The 19,642-nt window shown below is 42.5% G+C and overlaps 1 protein-coding gene across 6 annotated transcripts in view; it reads right to left on the bottom strand.

The window, feature by feature from the left end:
* Window positions 1-19,642, bottom strand: part of TRAPPC9 (trafficking protein particle complex subunit 9) — an 819,600-nt gene that overhangs the window by 237,358 nt on the left and 562,600 nt on the right. The window contains exons 22-23 of one of the 6 annotated variants that reach the window (XM_045006043.1): window positions 11,302-11,371; window positions 9,577-9,610 (exon numbers count right to left, since the gene is read on the bottom strand). The exons of 4 other annotated variants lie outside the window; for them this stretch is intronic. In XM_045006043.1, coding sequence (XP_044861978.1) covers window positions 9,592-9,610; window positions 11,302-11,371 — 89 coding nt within the window. In that variant the 3' untranslated portion in view covers window positions 9,577-9,591. Of the gene's footprint in view, window positions 1-9,576; window positions 9,611-10,870; window positions 10,908-11,301; window positions 11,372-19,642 lie in introns of those variants that run through there. One more of the 6 variants, XM_045006044.1, reaches the window with a different exon arrangement.

Genomic DNA, 19,642 nt, shown 5'->3' with positions numbered 1-19,642 from the left:
TCTACAGCAACATTAACCCCATATTTTCATGGATTCTTTTCCTGTATGTCAATATAAAAATATGAACATGTTGTTATCTGCAGTTAATTATGATGATTTAAAAACCTATAAAATTCTACACATTTGACTTCTAAGTTATCACAGGTTCATTTCACAATAGGGGGCCAGAGCCTCAGCTGGTGCAAACTAATATAGCTCTGTTAAAGTCAATAAAGCTGCACCAATTAACACCAACTAAGTGTCTGGCTCAGGATTGTGGATAATTGTCAATACCTCTCCTTTCCAAAATAAACATCCGCATTTAACAGACATTTTTGATACAAACTGCAATCACATATGAACTTGGAACTTTTATAACTGCCCTTTTTTTTAAAGTAGCAATCAGCTGCCTGCTGCCCGCAAATCCATCTGCAACATCAGGCAGCTTTAAATAAGCAAATATATACATCTATGTTCCAAACTTGTGCCCAAAAGCTGAAGCTGAGACTGTGTGCAGCAACTGCTGATACTAAATCTTGAGTCCTAGACTATGTTGCATAAATGTAGTCCTGTTTGAAGAGGACTGTTAACGTGAACTAGGAACTTTTTAGTTCGTGTCCACAGTATCCACGTGAAGGAGTTATAGCGCAGCACTTTGATGTGCACTGCTATTCAAACCCCTCCTGGTCCAAACTGTTGGACAAGGTGACAGTCCTAGTTTCAGTAAAACGAGCAATACTGTATAAATGTATTTCACTATAAAAATATCAGCTTAAAATAACACGTTTATGAAAAGAGAGAATTCGCCTCTTTATTACAAATGATATTCTTTATTAAAAAGGACATGTATCCATGCCTGCTAATCTTCCCCCACTCTTATTTTAGACTGAAGTTTGTCCTGACCAAGTGAAATATATTTCAGGGGAAGAGTTGTGATGACATGATTTTGTACACATATATTTGACTAGGATACCAAATCTGTGTAAAAGCAACTTTGCTTCAGGTTTGTATCAGGTTTCCTGGCATGGCTTAATTCTACTATTTTCCATAATGACAACAACGAAAAAAGGAATTGTCTAATAAATTGAAATGTGACATCTATATCAAGGCAAACATTCAAGTCCCCTGAATGCTTTATGGAAGCCACACTATTGTAGCTTTGACATACATTTTCTCCAATAGCAGCTTTTATTTATTTAAAACCCATCAGTTCTTTCAGCTCCTCATTTCCAGAGTTGCCCCTTCAAATTTTTAATCTCATCTTCCTAATGTGAAACTGCCGTAGAGCATCACTTTTAAACAATAATGCAACTACTTATGAAAGCTATATAAATCATGTGAAAGATTATCCTATTAATTCCCCTTCTCATTACCAATTTCTCTTTTTTTATTTACGATGTCTAAGGACTTTAAAATTCAGTTACTCCTGGGGGAGGAATAGTTTCAATTTCATTGATGCTCCCTTCTGGCACTTGACATTTTCGTAAGCCTGTCGGACAACAGCATTCAAGTCAGTCCAAGTGTGAAAATTATGCTCAGTCTACAACAGATCAATTCTAGTTTGTAGCTCTCAGTTAATGACTTGGTGATGGAGGCCCTTTGGAGATATACAAGCAATGAAGCCAGCTTCAAAATCTCAGCCTACCAGTGCTAAGAGGATCCCAGCTGGAGAAGCGGACAATAAACTGATTAGAGAACACCAGAGGGCAGAGATGCAATTAATTGCCTTGTTCTACCTGTAAAAACACCAACCACTATTTCTTTTCAAGATAGAGAAGAAATTACCATCCTGTTGAACTACAAAAAGCTGAATAATTAACTGTAGCAATGCTTCTATTTAAAACAGGTATTCAACAGAAGACAGTGTTTACAGCAAAGGCTTTTGTGCCATATACTTCCCTTGCTTGTTAGAACCATCAAACTGAATCGTTTATATATATACATATACATATATATATATATAGTTAATTTAGAGCATCCTAATTTTTATTTTACTTATTTTATAGGATTTTCATTTTTAAGAATGAAGCATCAAAGGAGTTAAAGTATTAAAAAGAAGCTACATGCCAGATGCTAGACCAGTGTTTGAATGTTATACCCAGTCTCCTGCTCCCAGTTTAGGAGGACTACACTGAACGAGGATTTTTAAAGGTGAATTACAAAGATTTGTGCCTTGATAGAGGAAGAAACGATGGTCAAGATTTCCCCACATGCTACAGCCTCACGGTACCATACTAGTTGTACAAACACTCCAGAAAGATAATCTCAGCAAGGAACTGAGGATTTCTCCAGAACAGAGTAAACCTCACTCTGGAAGTGCAAACGGCCCATAAATATACCCTAACCTGTCAGTTTCCCCTGAATACAGCCAGCTACTTCGCTGGAGATCCTCATCTCCCCACCTCTGAGCAGAAGATGATGGAGGCACAAGAATTTAGTGCATACTTCCATATGTACAGGAGATCCTCTTCTAGAAAACTGTTCATATGAGGAAACTGTCAGCTTCCCCTGTCTGTCACAGGTAGGGAAGTTACTTCACCGGAATGTATGCTACCACATGGCACCTTCCCTCCTCTAAAGCATCCTACAATGTGTGTATCCTCCTTGCACCAGCACCCGTTCATTGTGTATCCTATCCCCAGTCTCTGATGCAGCCCATGGGTTTCCCTAATTTCAGGCATCATTAGCTTCAGGATGTATTTCGGACAGCCTAGACATTCTTAAATTTGGTGTAACCAAAAGAGCTTCCTCCCTGTCCCCATTCCAAATATCTCAGGCTGCAGAGACGTGAATACCCTGGGGTTCTGCTAATTGAAATTTTAACTAGTTCCAAATTTTGGTTTGTGGAGAAAATTAATTGGTTCAGTGGAGCATAAAGAAATGAAACTGCGTATGTGCACTAGAATCAAGCTCTAGTTTTACTATAACTTTAACTTTGGTAAATTATGAGACTCTGAGGGCTTTAACAAATTTGCTTCTCTTTTATAAAACAAGGTTAGGTATTCATTATTATTATACATGTAGTAGTTTAACAATATTAAGATAGACTGTCAAGTTAATCTCTGTTTGCAAAGACACTTCAAAGTGCACAGTAAGCAGATCTAAAAAGCACTGTAATTTGCAACTGGCAATCATCATCCTGGTAACACTGTAAGCTTTCATAATTCCACTGGTGTTTAAATTCATGAGCCAAAACACATTGTAAAGTTTTCCTTTATTGCTGTCAAGCACAGCCTTATACATTCTCTTATTTATCCTTTCATGCCTTAGCTGGATCATTTGAGTGTTTGAGGGGGAGTGCTTGCTACGTTGAACAGCAGGCTGGGACATACCCATTATTTTATGGAGAAACAGCATGTACAGTAACAAGTTTAATACCCCTAGTCAGAAAACGGACTGGGTCTTTGTAATCAAACTGATGTAACATTTGTTATTGGCATTTTCATCATGGCAATGCCAGTGTCAGCTCCAATTTGGCAAGAAGGTTCCACTTTTCTGCCAGAATAATTATTATTACTTTCCCACACTGTCCTACTGGCTACAATGAGTTTAGGGGGTTGAGTATGAATACACAGGAGAGCGCAAATGCTTCAGATAGACTAATCTGGCAACACAAAAGTTCAAGAAGCTGTGGATCCAACACAAAATCAATGAATGAGACAATACATAGCTCCTTAAATCACTAGATTCCCTCTTGTATGTGGGTGTAAACTCTATGGCACTGCTTACCTCATGCAATCAACTTCATTAAATAACTCAAGCTACCCTCCTCCACCCCTAAAGCCATCTCCAACAGCCTAAAGAAGATATTGATTTTTCTGGACTATGTTTGGATTCAGGTCAAAGATGCAATGTAATAAAATAGCCTGAGATAAGCACTCCCTGTCTAGCATGTAATCAGATTTGTGAAAAACATAGTCCTAGGTTCTGTTCTTGGATCTGCCATTAACTTGCTTTGTGACCTTATACAATTCACTTAACCTTTCAGGGCCTTATTTTTCTCATGCATTTTAAAACAAGAAAATAAAATACATCTTATTGTTAAATGATTTTGGTCAATCTCTTTTATAGTAAAACCCAGAACTAACTACCCCATTAAAATAAGCCCCAATTCATTTTGCCTGGTCTTTGAAGAGAGTTGGGGGAGCCTGAAGTATTCGACAGTGTCTTGGAGTTTTCCTATTTTCATATGGAGCTGCTGCTTGGCAGAAGAGGTCATTTGACTGAAATCTGTATTTGTAATTTTTAAATAATTGTCAGCAAGCTCCGATCCTATGTACGGACACTTTATTGTCTTCCTATTGTTACACTCCTTCACAGGCTCCCTGGAATTATATCATTTTAGTACAAAACACAACACTTTTCTCATGTGTTAGCGCTTTTGAGGTATTAAAAACAGCAATATGCCACTGGACTGAACAGACCCTATGCTGAACGGTGTAACACTACTAGTATATTTATCCCTTTAGCTCAAATATATAGCTGGTATCTATATGCTAAGCAACACAACATACCAATAACTTCTAGGAGAATTCTTTATATACACAATGATGGAAATATAAATTATATACACAAACAACAAAAAGCAAATCCTAAGGGACCTACATTTCGGATTATGAATAGTACTAATGTTAAAAGGGCACTCTGTCTCCACAGAAGCAAAGAGAAGAATATTTATTGGTATGTCCTGAAAGCTGCTTCTTGGCCTATATTTATTGCTCTGTAAGTCGACACAGCAAGTACTGGAGGAATTCTGAGAGTATTCCAGAGTTTAGAAAAGAAAAAAGCATGTCATATTCCTTCCACCCATCTAGTCTCTGCCAAAGGAAGGAGTTTTGCATATACATCATAAGAAGTTACTCACCTTGTGCAGTAACAATGGTTCTTCAAGATGTGTGTTCCTATGCGTGCTCCACTGTAGATGTGTCTATGTCCCTGTGCTGTTGATGGGAGAACTTCGGTAGCAATGTCTGTTGGGCCCACACATGTATTGTCTCTCTTTATGCTGTCCCATGAGGTTAGCCAGCACACGCAGGCTAACTGTCCTCAGTTCCTTCTCTACCACAGAGTCATAGCAAGAACTCCAAAGTAGAAGGGAGGAGGGCAGGTAATGGAGCACCCATAGGGACACACATCTCGAAGAACCATTGTTACTGCACAAAAGGGGGTAACTCATTCTTTGAAAAGTGTCCCTATGGGTGCTCCACTGTAGATGACTCCCGAGCAGTACCCCCTTGTAGAGCTGGGACTTTGGAGTCGGCTTTGTCACAGATGAAAGTACTGTGAAGCCAAAGCCAGAGACGGAGTCCCCAGTGATTGCATAATGTTCTGTGAAGGTGTGCACTGATGCCCATATCACCACTCTGCAGGTATCTGAGATGGGGACATTCTTAAAGAAGGCGACAGATGCAGAGATTGACCTCGTAGAATGTGTACAGATTGAGTTGAGAGAGCTCATGTTAAGAATTTCGTAACACTGTCTGATGCATTTTGAGACTCACTTGGAGAGTCTTTGGCTGATATCACTGAGTCCGTAGATCTTCCTGCCATAGTGAAGAAGGGACTTCTTGAAGGCCTTTTTCCTATCAAGGTAGAATGCAAGGGCTCTCCTAATGTCTAGGTTATGCAGAATGGCCTCCCTATTGTCTCAGTGAGGAGTGGGGTAGAAAATGGGAAGGTGAATAGACTGATTCACGTGAAATGAGGAGGTCAGTTTAAGGATGAATCTTGGATGTAGCATAAGTGTAACCTTAATAGGGAAGAACACTGTGCATGGGGAATGCGCCATTAGTGCTGCTATTTCCCCAATTCTTCTAGCTAAGGTAACTGCACTCAGAAAAACTGTTTTCATCTATAGGTATGCTAGCGAACAGGTGGCCACAGATTCAAAGGGGGGCCTAATCAGCCCTTTCATCACTAGGCTTAGGTCCCACAAGGAAGTAGGAAGTCAAGTTTGAAGGAAGAGATTTGTTATTCCCTTAAGGAACCTTTTAGTGGTCAGGTGCAATTGTGCTGAGGTTGGTGAAATGCTCTAATAGCTGCTAGGTGGACCCTGAGAGAGCTCAGGGCTAACCTTATTTTTTAAGGGTCAGGGTGTATTCCAGAATATGTTGCAGAGTTGCTGACATTGGAGAGCTTTGATGGGACGTGCACCAAATCTGAAATCTGGACCATTTCTGCAGGTAAGTGTGCCATGTGGAAGACTTTCTACTGCGCAGAAGAACCTCTTGTGCTTCTTTTGAGCACGAGTTCTCTAAGTGCTGGAACCACATAGGAGCCATGCTTTGAGGAGGACGACCCCCAAGTTGGGACGTATGGTATATGCCACTTGTCCTGAGTGAGTGGGTTTGGAGTGGCCAGAAGGGAGATAGATCAGTGGGCACATCATGAGTTGCATCAGGTAAAGGTACCAGGTCTGTCTCAGCCATGTGGGAGCAATCAGAATTATGTGAGCTCCATCCCTCTTTATCTTTAGCAAGACCTTCAGCAGAAAGGAAAATGGAGGGAAGGCATAAAGAAGATCCATGTCCCGTGGGAGGAGGAGAGCATCGTCCAGAGAGAGCTGTCTGATCCTCGCCCTGGAACAGTATCGCGGACAATTCTTGTTCTGGTAAGCGGTGAAGCGGTCTGTGGATGGTGTTCCCCAGTGTATGAACAAGTCGTGAAGCACTGACAGGTGCATCTCCCGCTCATGGTCACGTGGGAATGTGTGACTGATCTTGTCCTCTATTATATTTTGCGTGTCCAGGAGGTAAGTCGCAGACAAGGTGATGTTGTCAGAGATGCACCAGTTCCATAGTTACATTGCCTCTGTGCATAGAGATGGCAATCTGGTTCCTACCTGATGGTTGATATAATACATGCAGGCTACATTGTCCGTGAGGATCATTACATGTGATCCTTTTATTGGTGGGAGGAAATAGGCACAGGCATTCCTGACTGCTCTCATCTCAAGGAGATTGATATGCAGGGATCTCTCTGCAGCTGACCATTTGCCTTGCTTTGTGAGACCATTTAAATGCATGCCCCATCCTATAAGGTATGCATTGGTGGTAAAGAGCAACAAAGGTGGTGCCTGAAAAAAGGGGATCCCTTTGCATGCACTGGCTGGGTTTTTCCACCAGTCCAATGAGTTCTTGATCCTGGTGGGCACTGACAGGGGTTTGTCCAGATCGCCCCACTTCAGTCTGTAAACTGAGCTGAACCACGGCTGTAGGCATTGCATGTGAAGTCTGGCATGCAGAATCATCACCATGCTGGTTGCCTTATGCTCCAGGAGCTGTTATGTTTCTCATTTCTGAAAGTACAACCCAGACTAGTGGTACCGCTGATTAAAATGATCGTCTAATGCTGATGAGATTTCAAGAATGGCTTTCTGGGGGTGATGGTACTCCCTACAGTGGAGAATTATACTAAACTCTACTCTGCAGCTATCTTCCTCTTACCATATAGTTTTGGAGGGTAGTGGGTTTAGTTGGGGATACCTGTGTGTCAAACTTACCTGGGGTATCATATGATAAATCAGCATAGCAATTTTTTCTCTATTTTCTACACAGAAGCGGGACCCGAACTCAGGAATGGGAGGCAGTAGTTCATAAATTCTAATCTAGTTGCCCACACTAATTCATTCTTTGGCCTTGGGCAAATGTGTCTCATTTTATCCATCTGTAAAATGTGGAAATACCTACCAATTCCACAAGGATATTGTGAGTTTCAATTAGTCAAAGTCTGTAAATAGCTTGGAAATGCTATACAAGAGCTAAATAGTATTTAAAATGTAGGATTTTAATCTTTACATTTCATTTTTGCTAAATCAGATGCATGAGATATATCAGCCAACTTGCAAGGGTTGTTAAATTATTCCCTCAACATTTTATTCTTTTGTAAAAGCTGTTTGAATAATCATAGCTCCCCGAGAGGAGAGAGAGTTTGGGTAATTTCCAACAGAAAAACATCAGAGTTTCCTCATATTCAGGCTCTTGTAGTACAGAATGTTTAATGGGATCACCATTGAATTATTCCCTATTTAATCAATGGGAATGAAGTACTGCTTCAGTAAGTGAATGAGAGAACACACACAGGAGTAGCTCTCCTTTGTTCAAAGCGGGGGAAGGGAAAGAGAGAAGAAGAGGGAGTGTATGTGTGTCGAATGTGTTAGAGAAGAAGATCTCTCTTCAGTGTCAAACCAGAGAGAAGATATTTCAGTGCTGATAAAACCCAGCTGAAATACTTAAGATCTCATTGTAAGCAAAGTGCTTTTTGGTTTCCCACCCAACAGGTACTTGAAATCTACAAGCTGTGCCAACTCTCAGCATGCAATGGTGATAAAATTTAAAATCTAGCACTAATGGAAAGACATTTTTGTCATACACTGCATCAAAAAGTAAGGTAGCTATCAGAACTGAGTACAGTAACTGGTTGCTAACAAAAAGGGTAATATATTACTATGTTGCTATCCAGGCAAGAGGGTGGCTCTGAATTCTCTTCTGGTTCTTAGATCATGCCCATCACTGTGATGTCTGAGCACGTGAAGCGATGGATCTGTAATCACTTCAGGAAAGAGACCCTGTTTTCATACCTGTTTGCAAAGCACCTATATAAATTAAAAGTAATAATTCCATTATAAAAATGGCTCTCCAGAAAAAGCTAGAGATCTGGCGTACAAACAAGATAGTTTATTGCTTTGGAAAAGCAGACATTCATTTACTAAACATGCAAGCTCCGAAGAGTCTGGAGGTCAAAAGATCAGTTTCTTCCAAATGTTAAAGAAATGTTAAACTGATCAATGTATAAAAATAATTGATCAATTTACTGTTCTGTAACATTTAAAATGCAATAGTAATGACTATTAAAACCAGGTCAATATACCAGCATCTAGCTTCTTGTAATTAGTTAGTGAACATTTTCAAAACAATGCCATGGTTTCTGTTTGCGTCTTTTGTTGCAACGTTGGAGTTTTAGCTATATTTTACAAATAATACTATAACACTTTATAAATTCACTCTTGCATACGGTTCATAAGGGACCTTTAGCCAGTGGAGGATAGAGCTCTGGCTGGTGAGGGAAATTCCCCATATGGCACACACACTGGTAACCAGCTTCTAGACCCAATTCCCTTGGGCCCAGGTGAAGGGTGTGTATCTGGAGTGCTGCTATAGTCCAGCCCCTGTCAGCTGGTAGATTACGCTGGAGGGCTGTTACCACTTGCTCTAGATTAGAGGAACTTTCTGCCTTACACCAACACTGGCAGGCTTGAACCAGTGCTTGTCAGTTTCTCCCATTTAAATTTCTCCTTGACACCCCTTTCTACTGTGATCCCTACAAGAGATTAGGCAAGTCAGGGAAAGCTGATATTTATCTTAAAAAAAATGATGATGTATATTTTTTTCCTTCTCACCACCCTTCATCAAGATCATCTGTTCCTTGTCATCTTAGATGGTGAGCTCTTTGGGCTAGGGGTGTTTTCTCATTATGTTTGGACAGTGACTAGCATGCTGTGGATGCTACCATTTTACCAACAATCATTTATGTAAAATGAGTGTTTTAAGATCTTTACATCCTACCTGTAAACCGTCCCCACACCGCAACCTTTGCTATAGAAGAACTGGAACCTCACTGCCTGTCTTGGAGCCTGTGGATAGTTGCCAACATTTTCAGAAGTCAAATATAGTTGGATTCTGGAATCTGTGTGTATTCTGGTTCATTTTAGGATTTCTCTAGCAATTTACAAACTACTTAATTGTCAAAACCCCTTTGTAAGGCAGGTAAATGTTATTTCTTCCATTTTTCAGATATGAAAACAGAAAGGTTAAGGCCAGCTTTCCCAAATATAGGTGTACAAATTTAAGCACCTAAATCTGCAAATTTTGAGTTTGGGGCCTAATTTTGGGCACCAGATTTGAATTTTTTAGCCTCCATAACTTGACAAGGATTACTGAGGAAGGTACGGTCACAGCTGGGATTATCTGATCTCAGTCGACTGCATCATGCTGCCCATCCTGCTACTGAGCTGCCCCTTCTTTTGGTCAAAGGTCACACTGACTGCTCAGCAGAGAAGCTGGTTAAACTGCAGGCAGCTAGCTGGTTGGAGCTTGGAATGGCTCTGGTGCTGTCAAAGGAAGCTCGCATGGCACTGCCTTCTACAACTGTGAGGAGTCTTTAAAAGGAAAAAAAATGAAGGCTGTATGGGGACACATTTTCTGGACCCCAAACTCTGGATCTAGGTGCTGTGAGGGGACTGTGAATAACCCATTGATCTTTAGGAAAATCAAGTGATACGCTTTCAGCCCAAGGGATCGGTTTGATAATTTGAAGGTTCTTTGCAAGTAAAAGAGCTAGAAGGTTTTTTTTCTCTCTCTCTCCTTAAATGAAAGCTGATATTCTCTTTTTACATTTTTTCTGTGGCTATAAGCTTTTGTAACGAGAAAAGCTGGCTCTGTTCTGGAGCAAAGCTTCAAATCAGTAAGAGGAGAAATGGAGAGCAATACGGATTTAATTTACTATATAAAGGAAGACTGAGCTCTTTCTAAAAGCATTATTATTCTTTAGAATTAAAGGTCTGAATGAACACTTATAAAATCTTAGGCATTAGCCTCACATTAATTTAAGGAGTAAAACAGAAACTCAACTGAGAACTTATCCTTTAAATTTCCACAGCAACAGTAAATCAGTTCTGTTCTCTGGTTTAGTAAAAGAATGTAATTAATCAGACGCAGTAGCTTCACATACCATTATACATATAATACTTTCACATACTTATCTATTTTAAGTTCAATTCCTTCCCTGAAGTTAACAGTTGTAACCTTTACAACAGTCTGTTCAAGTCCCATTAAGAATCAACGATAGGCTACACCAGTTGTAAGAACCCTTATCAAAGATCGAAAGTATCCTCTTTGTCAGTCCCTGCAGGGATCGTTGGTTACCAATTTCTGGAAAGTAAACCCCAAGTTAATCAGACACATTCTGTGCTTTCCTGTTCAACCCTTTCCAACATTCTTTTCTCATTGTTAAAACCTCCTAAATATATTGCTAATTAACTCACTGTAATTAAATGACATCTATTCTGTGTATAATGGCTGAATATATAAATTCACAAAATAATTATGATCATTACATGATCCACATTTAAGTGACCTTTCTAATCTGTGACTGTCACACTCAGAAATCACACGCAAACCCCCAGAGGATTGGTTTTTCATTTCCAATAAGCCCTAAGCTATCATTTGAAAGAGCTTTTACATCCTAAAGCCTTTTGAAAAGCACCAAAATCCTAGGGGCTGCAGAGTTCCAAAAATATCAACCTTAAAAATTAATTGCCTTTACCTTATTTCCTCTTTTTTGCTTATCCTTATGTAGTCTGAAATAATCCTCCAGTTAATTCCAAATGCAGTCACTAAACAAGGGGCAAAAACAAAAACTTTCTATTGTACATTCACCAACCCATTCTTCACCAGAAACTGAAGCTCTTGGCCTACACCTCAGGTTATATTTAAAATGTACAAATCTATATAGTATAGTTACAACTTCTTCTTACATAGTAAATTAATTTTGCAAAATAAGGAAAAGACCCATTCTTATTCTGCATCATTGCAAGGTGATAAATATAAGTCACTAAGTAGTAGTAGAGTAGTCAAGGGAACTGCAATTATTTGCCACTACACATTGCCAAAGCAGATGTTACTAAAATGCAATACCAATTTAAATAGGAAAGGAAGCTACTGGATGCTGTTGTAACTAAGGTCAAATAGTCTATAAATCAGATGTTGACTGGACAGCTCAGAGTCTGAATAGCAAATTGCCTTGGAAGAAGTCAAAACGGAAGGGCTTCCTTGGGAGGATTTACGTAATAAAGAACAACCCAAAAATTCCTAGCAAAATGTGTCAGATTAAAGGGACAGCTGTACTGTAATGACAAGTATCAATTTTGAGTTATTTCCTATCACTTTATAAGGTACCATAACAAATCACAGAAAAATTCAACTGTGTGGGATAGAGTTGTTGTGCCATACATCATGATACGTGAGATCTCGGAAGCTAACTTGGGAACTAAGTAAATGGGAAGTCAATCGATACAAAGCCTTTTTTTTTTTAAGTAACTGAGAAAAAAATCACCACCATCACCTTCAATATTAAAGACAGTAAACCTCAATTATTATAATAATCTTGAGTCATAAAATTAGAGAAGTCAAACAGAAAAGACCATCCCTTGGACACCAGTAAAGGATTGGTCCCTACACTCCAATAAACTGATAATATCACACTATACAGTTTAGTTTAAATCAAACATTCTTATTATGTATTATGTGTATTGCAGTATATGTAGGAGCCTTAGTCATGGACCAAAGCCCCACTTTGCTAAGCACTGTTCTGTATGCAAACACATAACAGAAAGATCTGCCCCAAAAAACTTACAATCCAGTATAAGACAAGAAAAAACAAGTGGGTAAGGACCGACAAGGGAAGGATGAGCAAATAATTAGACAATACCAGTTAATATGATAGACAGTAGCCTCAGCACAACAGCTGCCTAAGTGTTGCCAAGTTTTTCTTAGGCATCATGGACAAGAGAGGGATATGAATGAGGATCATGAGGTGACTTTGTAGAAGTTTATATGGAGCTCCCCAAAGTATATAGGAGAGCATGGGAGAAAGCACAAAGGTGCTTGTTTGAAATTTTTAGAAATGGACAACGAAGGCTCTCATCATTGGCAGAGCAGAAGTGGGAGCTGGTATCATCATAACGTAAGCAAGTTGACAAATACGTGGAGATAGGCCGTAAAATGCTTGAAAGTGAAGACAAGTAATTTCTATTCGATGTCATGGAAAAGGGGGGACCCAGTAGAGGGACTGTAGAAAGAGAAGTGACATGGTCAAAGCAATGACCTTGGGAAATAATATTTGCAACAGTGTTTAAATGGATAAGAGTAGGGCCAGGATGCTGCAGCAGTTGAGATGCAAGTTGATGAAGGCCTGGATCCAAGCTGAGTAAGGCCTCAAGTTTTAGCTGTGTGCATGGATAGCAAGTGCTAGATTTTAGAGCTATTATGCAGGAAGAACCAGCAAAATTTTGGTACAGGCTGCATGTGAGGAGTGGTAGAGAGGGCTGAGTCGAAGATGATGCCCACGGAATGTGTAATGGTGGTGCTGTCCAGTGTGACCATGAAAAGAAGGAGGGGAAAAAGATTGACAGGGAGGATATTAAGAGTTCTGTTTGATTATGTTTACTGTAAGTTGACAGCTGGACAACCAGGAGGAGCACTGTCCTGTATATTTTGGTACACCACTACTGAGTTCTTGTGCACTACAGCATTCTATCAAATTGAACAGGAAAGGTTGAAGAAGTCAGGTCATAATTACGGACATACCACAATGTCAGGGTTTCCCAAACTGAGGAGAAGCGATCTGTGCAAAAAATATGTACAATTCTGGGAGAAAAAATTATTCAATAAACTTAAAATGATACAAAATGGATACATAACATGAACCCTGTAAGATGTGTCCCATTGAAGCCACTATATTTGTAACCTGAAAATCATGTCATTGTCAAACAGTGCAGGATGTAAGAATGTGCAACAGACTGCTAGAGTCTCTGCTTTTGTAACAGTACTAATCCTACAACTGTCATGAATAGTTAGTAAAGGGTTAAAGCATAGTACCTGGTGGGCATCTGACCTGAGGACCAATCAGGGAAGAGAATTTGAAACTCCTAGGAGGGAACTTTTCCCTCTGTTTGGGGGGGTCTGTGTCTTTAGCCGTCTGGAGTTACAAGGGTCCAGATGTTTTAATCAAGTCTACAAGTTTCCACCTTTCTGAACTAATTTCTTCTAGTCAAGATAGTGAGTATTAGAAAGATACGTTGTGTCCTCACCTAATAATCCTATGCTTGCAATTCTGTGTGTTTGTTATTGATTATTCTTATTCTGCTGTTTTGTGTACTGAGAAAGAGAGAGGATTCTCTCCAAAACTTAGCAAGGTTATACCCTATGAGTGTCCAGCTTGGGCTCATAGAGATTCTGTATTTTCTTGTTTTCCTTTTAATAAATTCTTTCTATAAAGACTTGATTAAATCCCTTCTACTGTGGATAGGGGGAGGGGCGAAGACACTCTCTCGGTGGTGAGACAGGCTTATCTCCGGGCAGAGAAGGGAGGGGGGAGATAGTTCCTCCTGGGTTTGATTCAAACAGTTGAATCAGGTATCTCTTTCCAGTGGCTAGGAGAGAGAGAGGGGGGGAGGTTTCCCTCCGATGAGTGGATCTGTATTTCCCCAGGGAACGTCTCTGGAAAGGGGAGTGGGAGGGGGAATATAGGGGTGTCTCGGCCCACGTAATCGACCGAGTGGTGGCAGCCTGAAGGAGACCTACCCTAGGATTTTGGGGTGGGGGGAAGACATGCGGGTCCTCACTTTGAAACCGCCCAGTTTCAAGTGAGGGTAGACTCCAAGCCAAAGAGGCTGAGCACAAGAGAGAAATGGAGAAAATACAAGCCAAAGAGGCTGAGCACAAAAGACAACTGGAGTTGAAAGACAAAGAACTGGAAATCCAGAGACAGGCTCTGGAATTAGAAAAAACTAAACAGCAAACTCCACCCAATCCAACCCCTCTTCAACCTAATGATCAACCTTCTCGGAGAAAATTTCCCGCCTACAGGGCAGGTGAAGATGTTGAGGCCTTCTTAGAAAACTTTGAAAGGGCCTGTCTGGGATACCGTCTTCCTGAAGCAGAATACATGGTAGAGCTGAGGCCACAGCTCTGCGGACAATTAGCCCTGGTGGCAGCTGAAATGCCTAAGGGCCAAATGAACGACTTTCAACTATTTCTAACCAAGGCCAAACTCAGAATGGGCATCACCCCTGATCACGCCCGTCAGCGTTTCAGAAACCAGAAATGGACACCAGAGGAGTCATTTCCAAAACACGCCTCCTACATTGAAAAGCATTTTTCTTCCTGGTTAGCAGGAGCCAATGTTCAAACCATGGACGAGCTAACCCTCCTGATGATGATGGAGCAGTTCTTGGATGGTGTTCCGGAGAACATTAGACGCTACATCCAAGATGGTAAACCAAAAACTCTCACTGAGGCAGGAGAGATTGGAGCCAGATGGATGGCATCAGTAGACAACACGAAAGCTACTGCCAAGGGGAGCGAATCCAACAGGGTACACACCGACACTAAGCCCTACCGTCGCGGACCAATCAAACCCACACCTACAACCCACGGACAGTCACACTCTACCTCTTCTTCTACCTCACCAGTCTCCAGTAGACCAACACAAACCGGTGACCCATCAACTGGGCGATGTTTTCAATGCAATGAATTGGGGCATATCAAAGCCAAATGCCCAAAGAACCTAAACCGAGTGCAACTCCTTGCACCTTCACACCAAGGAAAGCCGGACATAGATGTATCTCAAATACCCTTAGAACATAGGGAAACTTTGAGAGTGGACGAAAAGGAGATCATCGCATGGAGAGACACTGCAGCACATGTGTCAGCTATCCACCGAACCTTCGTGGACCCCAAATTCATCAACCAGAAAACCAAAGTGACAATTCGACCCTTCATGTCAAAACCTGTAACATTACCTACTGTACGTTTACCTGTCCAGTACAAGGGCTGGTCAGGGAAGTGGACTTTTGCTGTCTATGACAACCATCCGATTCCCATGCTACTGGGGAACGACTTGGCCCGACACATTGAACGGCAAAAAACAGAGGGAGTGGTTACACGCAGCCAAGCCAGACGAACTGCCGGACCCATCCCTGTTCCTGAGCCATCCACCGGGACCCCGTCTGTGTTACCAGAGACCCAGACAGAGGTGGTGGAACCGGATCCCAGGCCAACATCGACAGCAGCCATAGTTCATCCAGTCCCAGAACCGGAACTGGAAGGGCACCCAGCGCCAGCACCGGCGCCAGCTATTACAACTCCACCGCCAGAGGGCGACAACAGGCCAGAACTGGAAAAACCAGCAGACAACCCTACCCAAGAGGCTCAGCCGGAGCCTGAAATGACGCCTTGTGCACCAGCGGAGAGCGGTTCACAGTCAACGGACACAACCTCATCACCTACATCGCTCCCAGAGGAACTGGTGTCTCCCGCCTCAAGGGAACAGTTCCAAGCAGAGCAGGAAGCCGATGACAGCCTCAAGAAAGCATGGGCGGCGGCACGCAGCAACCCACCGCCTCTCAGCTCTACTACCCAATCCCGGTTCGTTGTGGAGAAAGGACTGTTATACAAGGAATTTCTTTCTGGTGGACACCAGGAGGGCTGGCATCCTCAAAAACGGTTGCTCGTTCCGACCAAGTACCGGGAAAAGCTCTTAAGCTTAGCCCATGATCACCCTAGTGGCCATTCTGGGGTGAAACGAAGCAAAGACAGGTTGGGAAGGTCCTTTGACTGGGAGGGGATGGGCAAGGCGGTAACCACTTACGTCCGGTCTTGTAAGGTATGCCAAACGGTAGGAAAACCCCAAGACCAGATCAAGGCCCCTCTCCAACCACTTCCCATAATGGAGGTCCCATTTCAGCGAGTAGCTGTGGATATTATGGGTCCTTTCCCAAAGAAGACCCCCAGAGGAAAGCAGTACATACTGACTTTTGTGGACTTTGCTACCAGATGGCCGGAAGCAGTAGCTCTAGGCAACACCAGGGCTAACACTGTGTGCCAGGCCTTAACTGACATTTTTACCAGGGTGGGTTGGCCCTCTGAAATTCTTACAGATTCGGGAACAAACTTCCTATCAGGGACCATGAAAGACCTGTGGGAAACTCATGGGGTGCATCACTTGGTTGCCACCCCGTACCATCACCAAACTAATGGCCTAGTGGAAAGGTTCAATGGAACTTTGGGGGCCATGATCCGCAAATTCGTCAATGAACACTCCAATAATTGGGATCTAGTGTTACAACAGTTGCTGTTTGCCTACAGGGCTGTTCCACATCCCAGTTTAGGATTCTCACCATTCGAGCTGGTGTATGGCCATGAGGTTAAGGGGCCATTACAGCTGGTAAAGCAGCAATGGGAGGGGTTTACACCTCCTCCAGGGACTAACATTCTGGACTTTGTAAGCAACCTTCAAAAACCCTCCGAGACTCTTGGGCCCTTGCTCGAGAGAGCTTAAAGGATGCTCAAGCGGAGCAAAAGGTCTGGTATGATCGACATGCCAAGGAGCGGTCCTTCAAGGTAGGAGACCAGGTCATGGTCTTGAAGGCGCAACAAGCCCATAAGATGGAAGCGTCCTGGGAAGGACCATACGTGGTTCAGGAGCGCCTGGGAGCTGTTAACTACCTCATAGCATTCCCTGATTCCTCTTTAAAGCCTAAAGTGTTTCATGTTAACTCTCTAAAGCCCTTTTATCCCAGAGAATTACAGGTCTGTCACTTTACAGTTCAGGAAGGAGATGACACCGAGTGGCCTGAAGGTGTCTACTACGAAGGTAAAAGAAATGGTGGTGTGGAAGAGGTGACCCTCTCCACAACCCTACAACGTCTACAGCGGGAACAGATCAAGGGACTGTGCACTGACTTCGACCCCTTGTTCTCAGCCATCCCAGGACGGACTGAGCAAACCTACCACTCCATTGACACAGGTAATGCTCACCCGATTAGAACACCACCCTACCGGGTGTCACCTCATGCCAAAGTTGCTATTAAACAGGAGATTGACAACATGTTGGAGATGGGTATCATCCGCCCTTCTACCAGTGCATGGGCATCTCCAGTGGTTCTGGTTCCCAAACCAGATGGGGAAATACGCTTTTGTGTGGACTACCGTAAGCTAAATGCTGTAACTCGTCCAGACAACTATCCAATGCCACGCACTGATGAGCTATTGGAAAAGTTGGGACGTGCCCAGTTCATCTCTACCATTGATTTAACCAAGGGATACTGGCAGGTACCACTAGATGAACCCGCCAGGGAAAAATCTGCCTTCATCACCCATGCAGGAGTGTATGAGTTTACTGTGCTTCCGTTCGGACTGCGGAATGCACCTGCCACCTTCCAAAGGCTGGTGGATGGTCTACTAGCAGGATTGGAAGACTGTGCAGTTGCATACCTCGATGATGTGGCCATTTTTTCTGATTCATGGCCCGAACACCTAGAACATTTGAAAATGGTTTTAGAGCGCATCAGGCAGGCAGGACTAACTGTTAAGGCCAAAAAGTGTCAAATAGGCCACAACAGAGTGACTTACCTAGGACACCAGGTGGGTCAAGGAACCATCAACCCCCTACAGGCCAAGGTGGAGGCTATCCAACAGTGGCCTGTCCCAAGGTCAAAGAAACAGGTCCAATCCTTCTTAGGTTTGGCCGGATATTACAGGCGATTTGTACCACACTACAGCCAAATCGCTGCCCCACTAACTGATCTGACCAGGAAAACCCAGCCAAATGCAGTTAAGTGGACTGATGAGTGTCAGAAAGCCTTTACCCAGCTTAAGGCGATGCTCATGTCGGACCCTGTATTAAGGGCCCCAGACTTTGACAAACCCTTCCTAGTTACCACCGATGCATCTGAACGTGGGGTAGGAGCGGCACTAATGCAGGAAGGACCAGATCACAACTTCCATCCTGTCGTATTTCTCAGCAAGAAACTGTCTGAGAGGGAAAGCCACTGGTCCATCAGTGAAAAAGAATGTTACGCCATTGTGTATGCCTTGGAAAAGCTACGCCCATACGTTTGGGGCCGGCACTTCCAGCTACAAACTGACCAGGCTGCGCTAAAGTGGCTTCACACCAACAAGGGAAACAACAAGAAACTTCTCCGCTGGAGCTTAGCTCTCCAAGACTTTGACTTTGACATTCAACACATTTCAGGAGCTTCCAACAAAGTTGCTGATGCACTCTCTCGTGAAAGTTTCCCAGAATCAAGTGGCTAAAAACTGTTCTTAATATGTTTTCATGCTTAGTAGTCGATGTAATAGTGCATGTGTTTTATTACTCTGGTTGTTTTACAGTTCTAGGAGGAAATCGCCGCCAGTGGATCCCACTGTGACGATTATGTGGGCTAGTCATGAATAGTTAGTAAAGGGTTAAAGCATAGTACCTGGTGGGCATCTGACCTGAGGACCAATCAGGGAAGAGAATTTGAAACTCCTAGGAGGGAACTTTTCCCTCTGTTTGGGGGGGTCTGTGTCTTTAGCCGTCTGGAGTTACAAGGGTCCAGATGTTTTAATCAAGTCTACAAGTTTCCACCTTTCTGAACTAATTTCTTCTAGTCAAGATAGTGAGTATTAGAAAGATACGTTGTGTCCTCACCTAATAATCCTATGCTTGCAATTCTGTGTGTTTGTTATTGATTATTCTTATTCTGCTGTTTTGTGTACTGAGAAAGAGAGAGGATTCTCTCCAAAACTTAGCAAGGTTATACCCTATGAGTGTCCAGCTTGGGCTCATAGAGATTCTGTATTTTCTTGTTTTCCTTTTAATAAATTCTTTCTATAAAGACTTGATTAAATCCCTTCTACTGTGGATAGGGGGAGGGGCGAAGACACTCTCTCGGTGGTGAGACAGGCTTATCTCCGGGCAGAGAAGGGAGGGGGGAGATAGTTCCTCCTGGGTTTGATTCAAACAGTTGAATCAGGTATCTCTTTCCAGTGGCTAGGAGAGAGAGAGGGGGGGAGGTTTCCCTCCGATGAGTGGATCTGTATTTCCCCAGGGAACGTCT

Source organism: Mauremys mutica, chromosome 2 (genome assembly GCF_020497125.1).
Source record: "Mauremys mutica isolate MM-2020 ecotype Southern chromosome 2, ASM2049712v1, whole genome shotgun sequence".
In the NCBI taxonomy this organism is placed as follows: domain Eukaryota; kingdom Metazoa; phylum Chordata; order Testudines; family Geoemydidae; genus Mauremys; species Mauremys mutica.
Note: the sequence above shows the minus strand (reverse complement) of the source record. Positions and strands in the feature narration are given on the sequence as shown.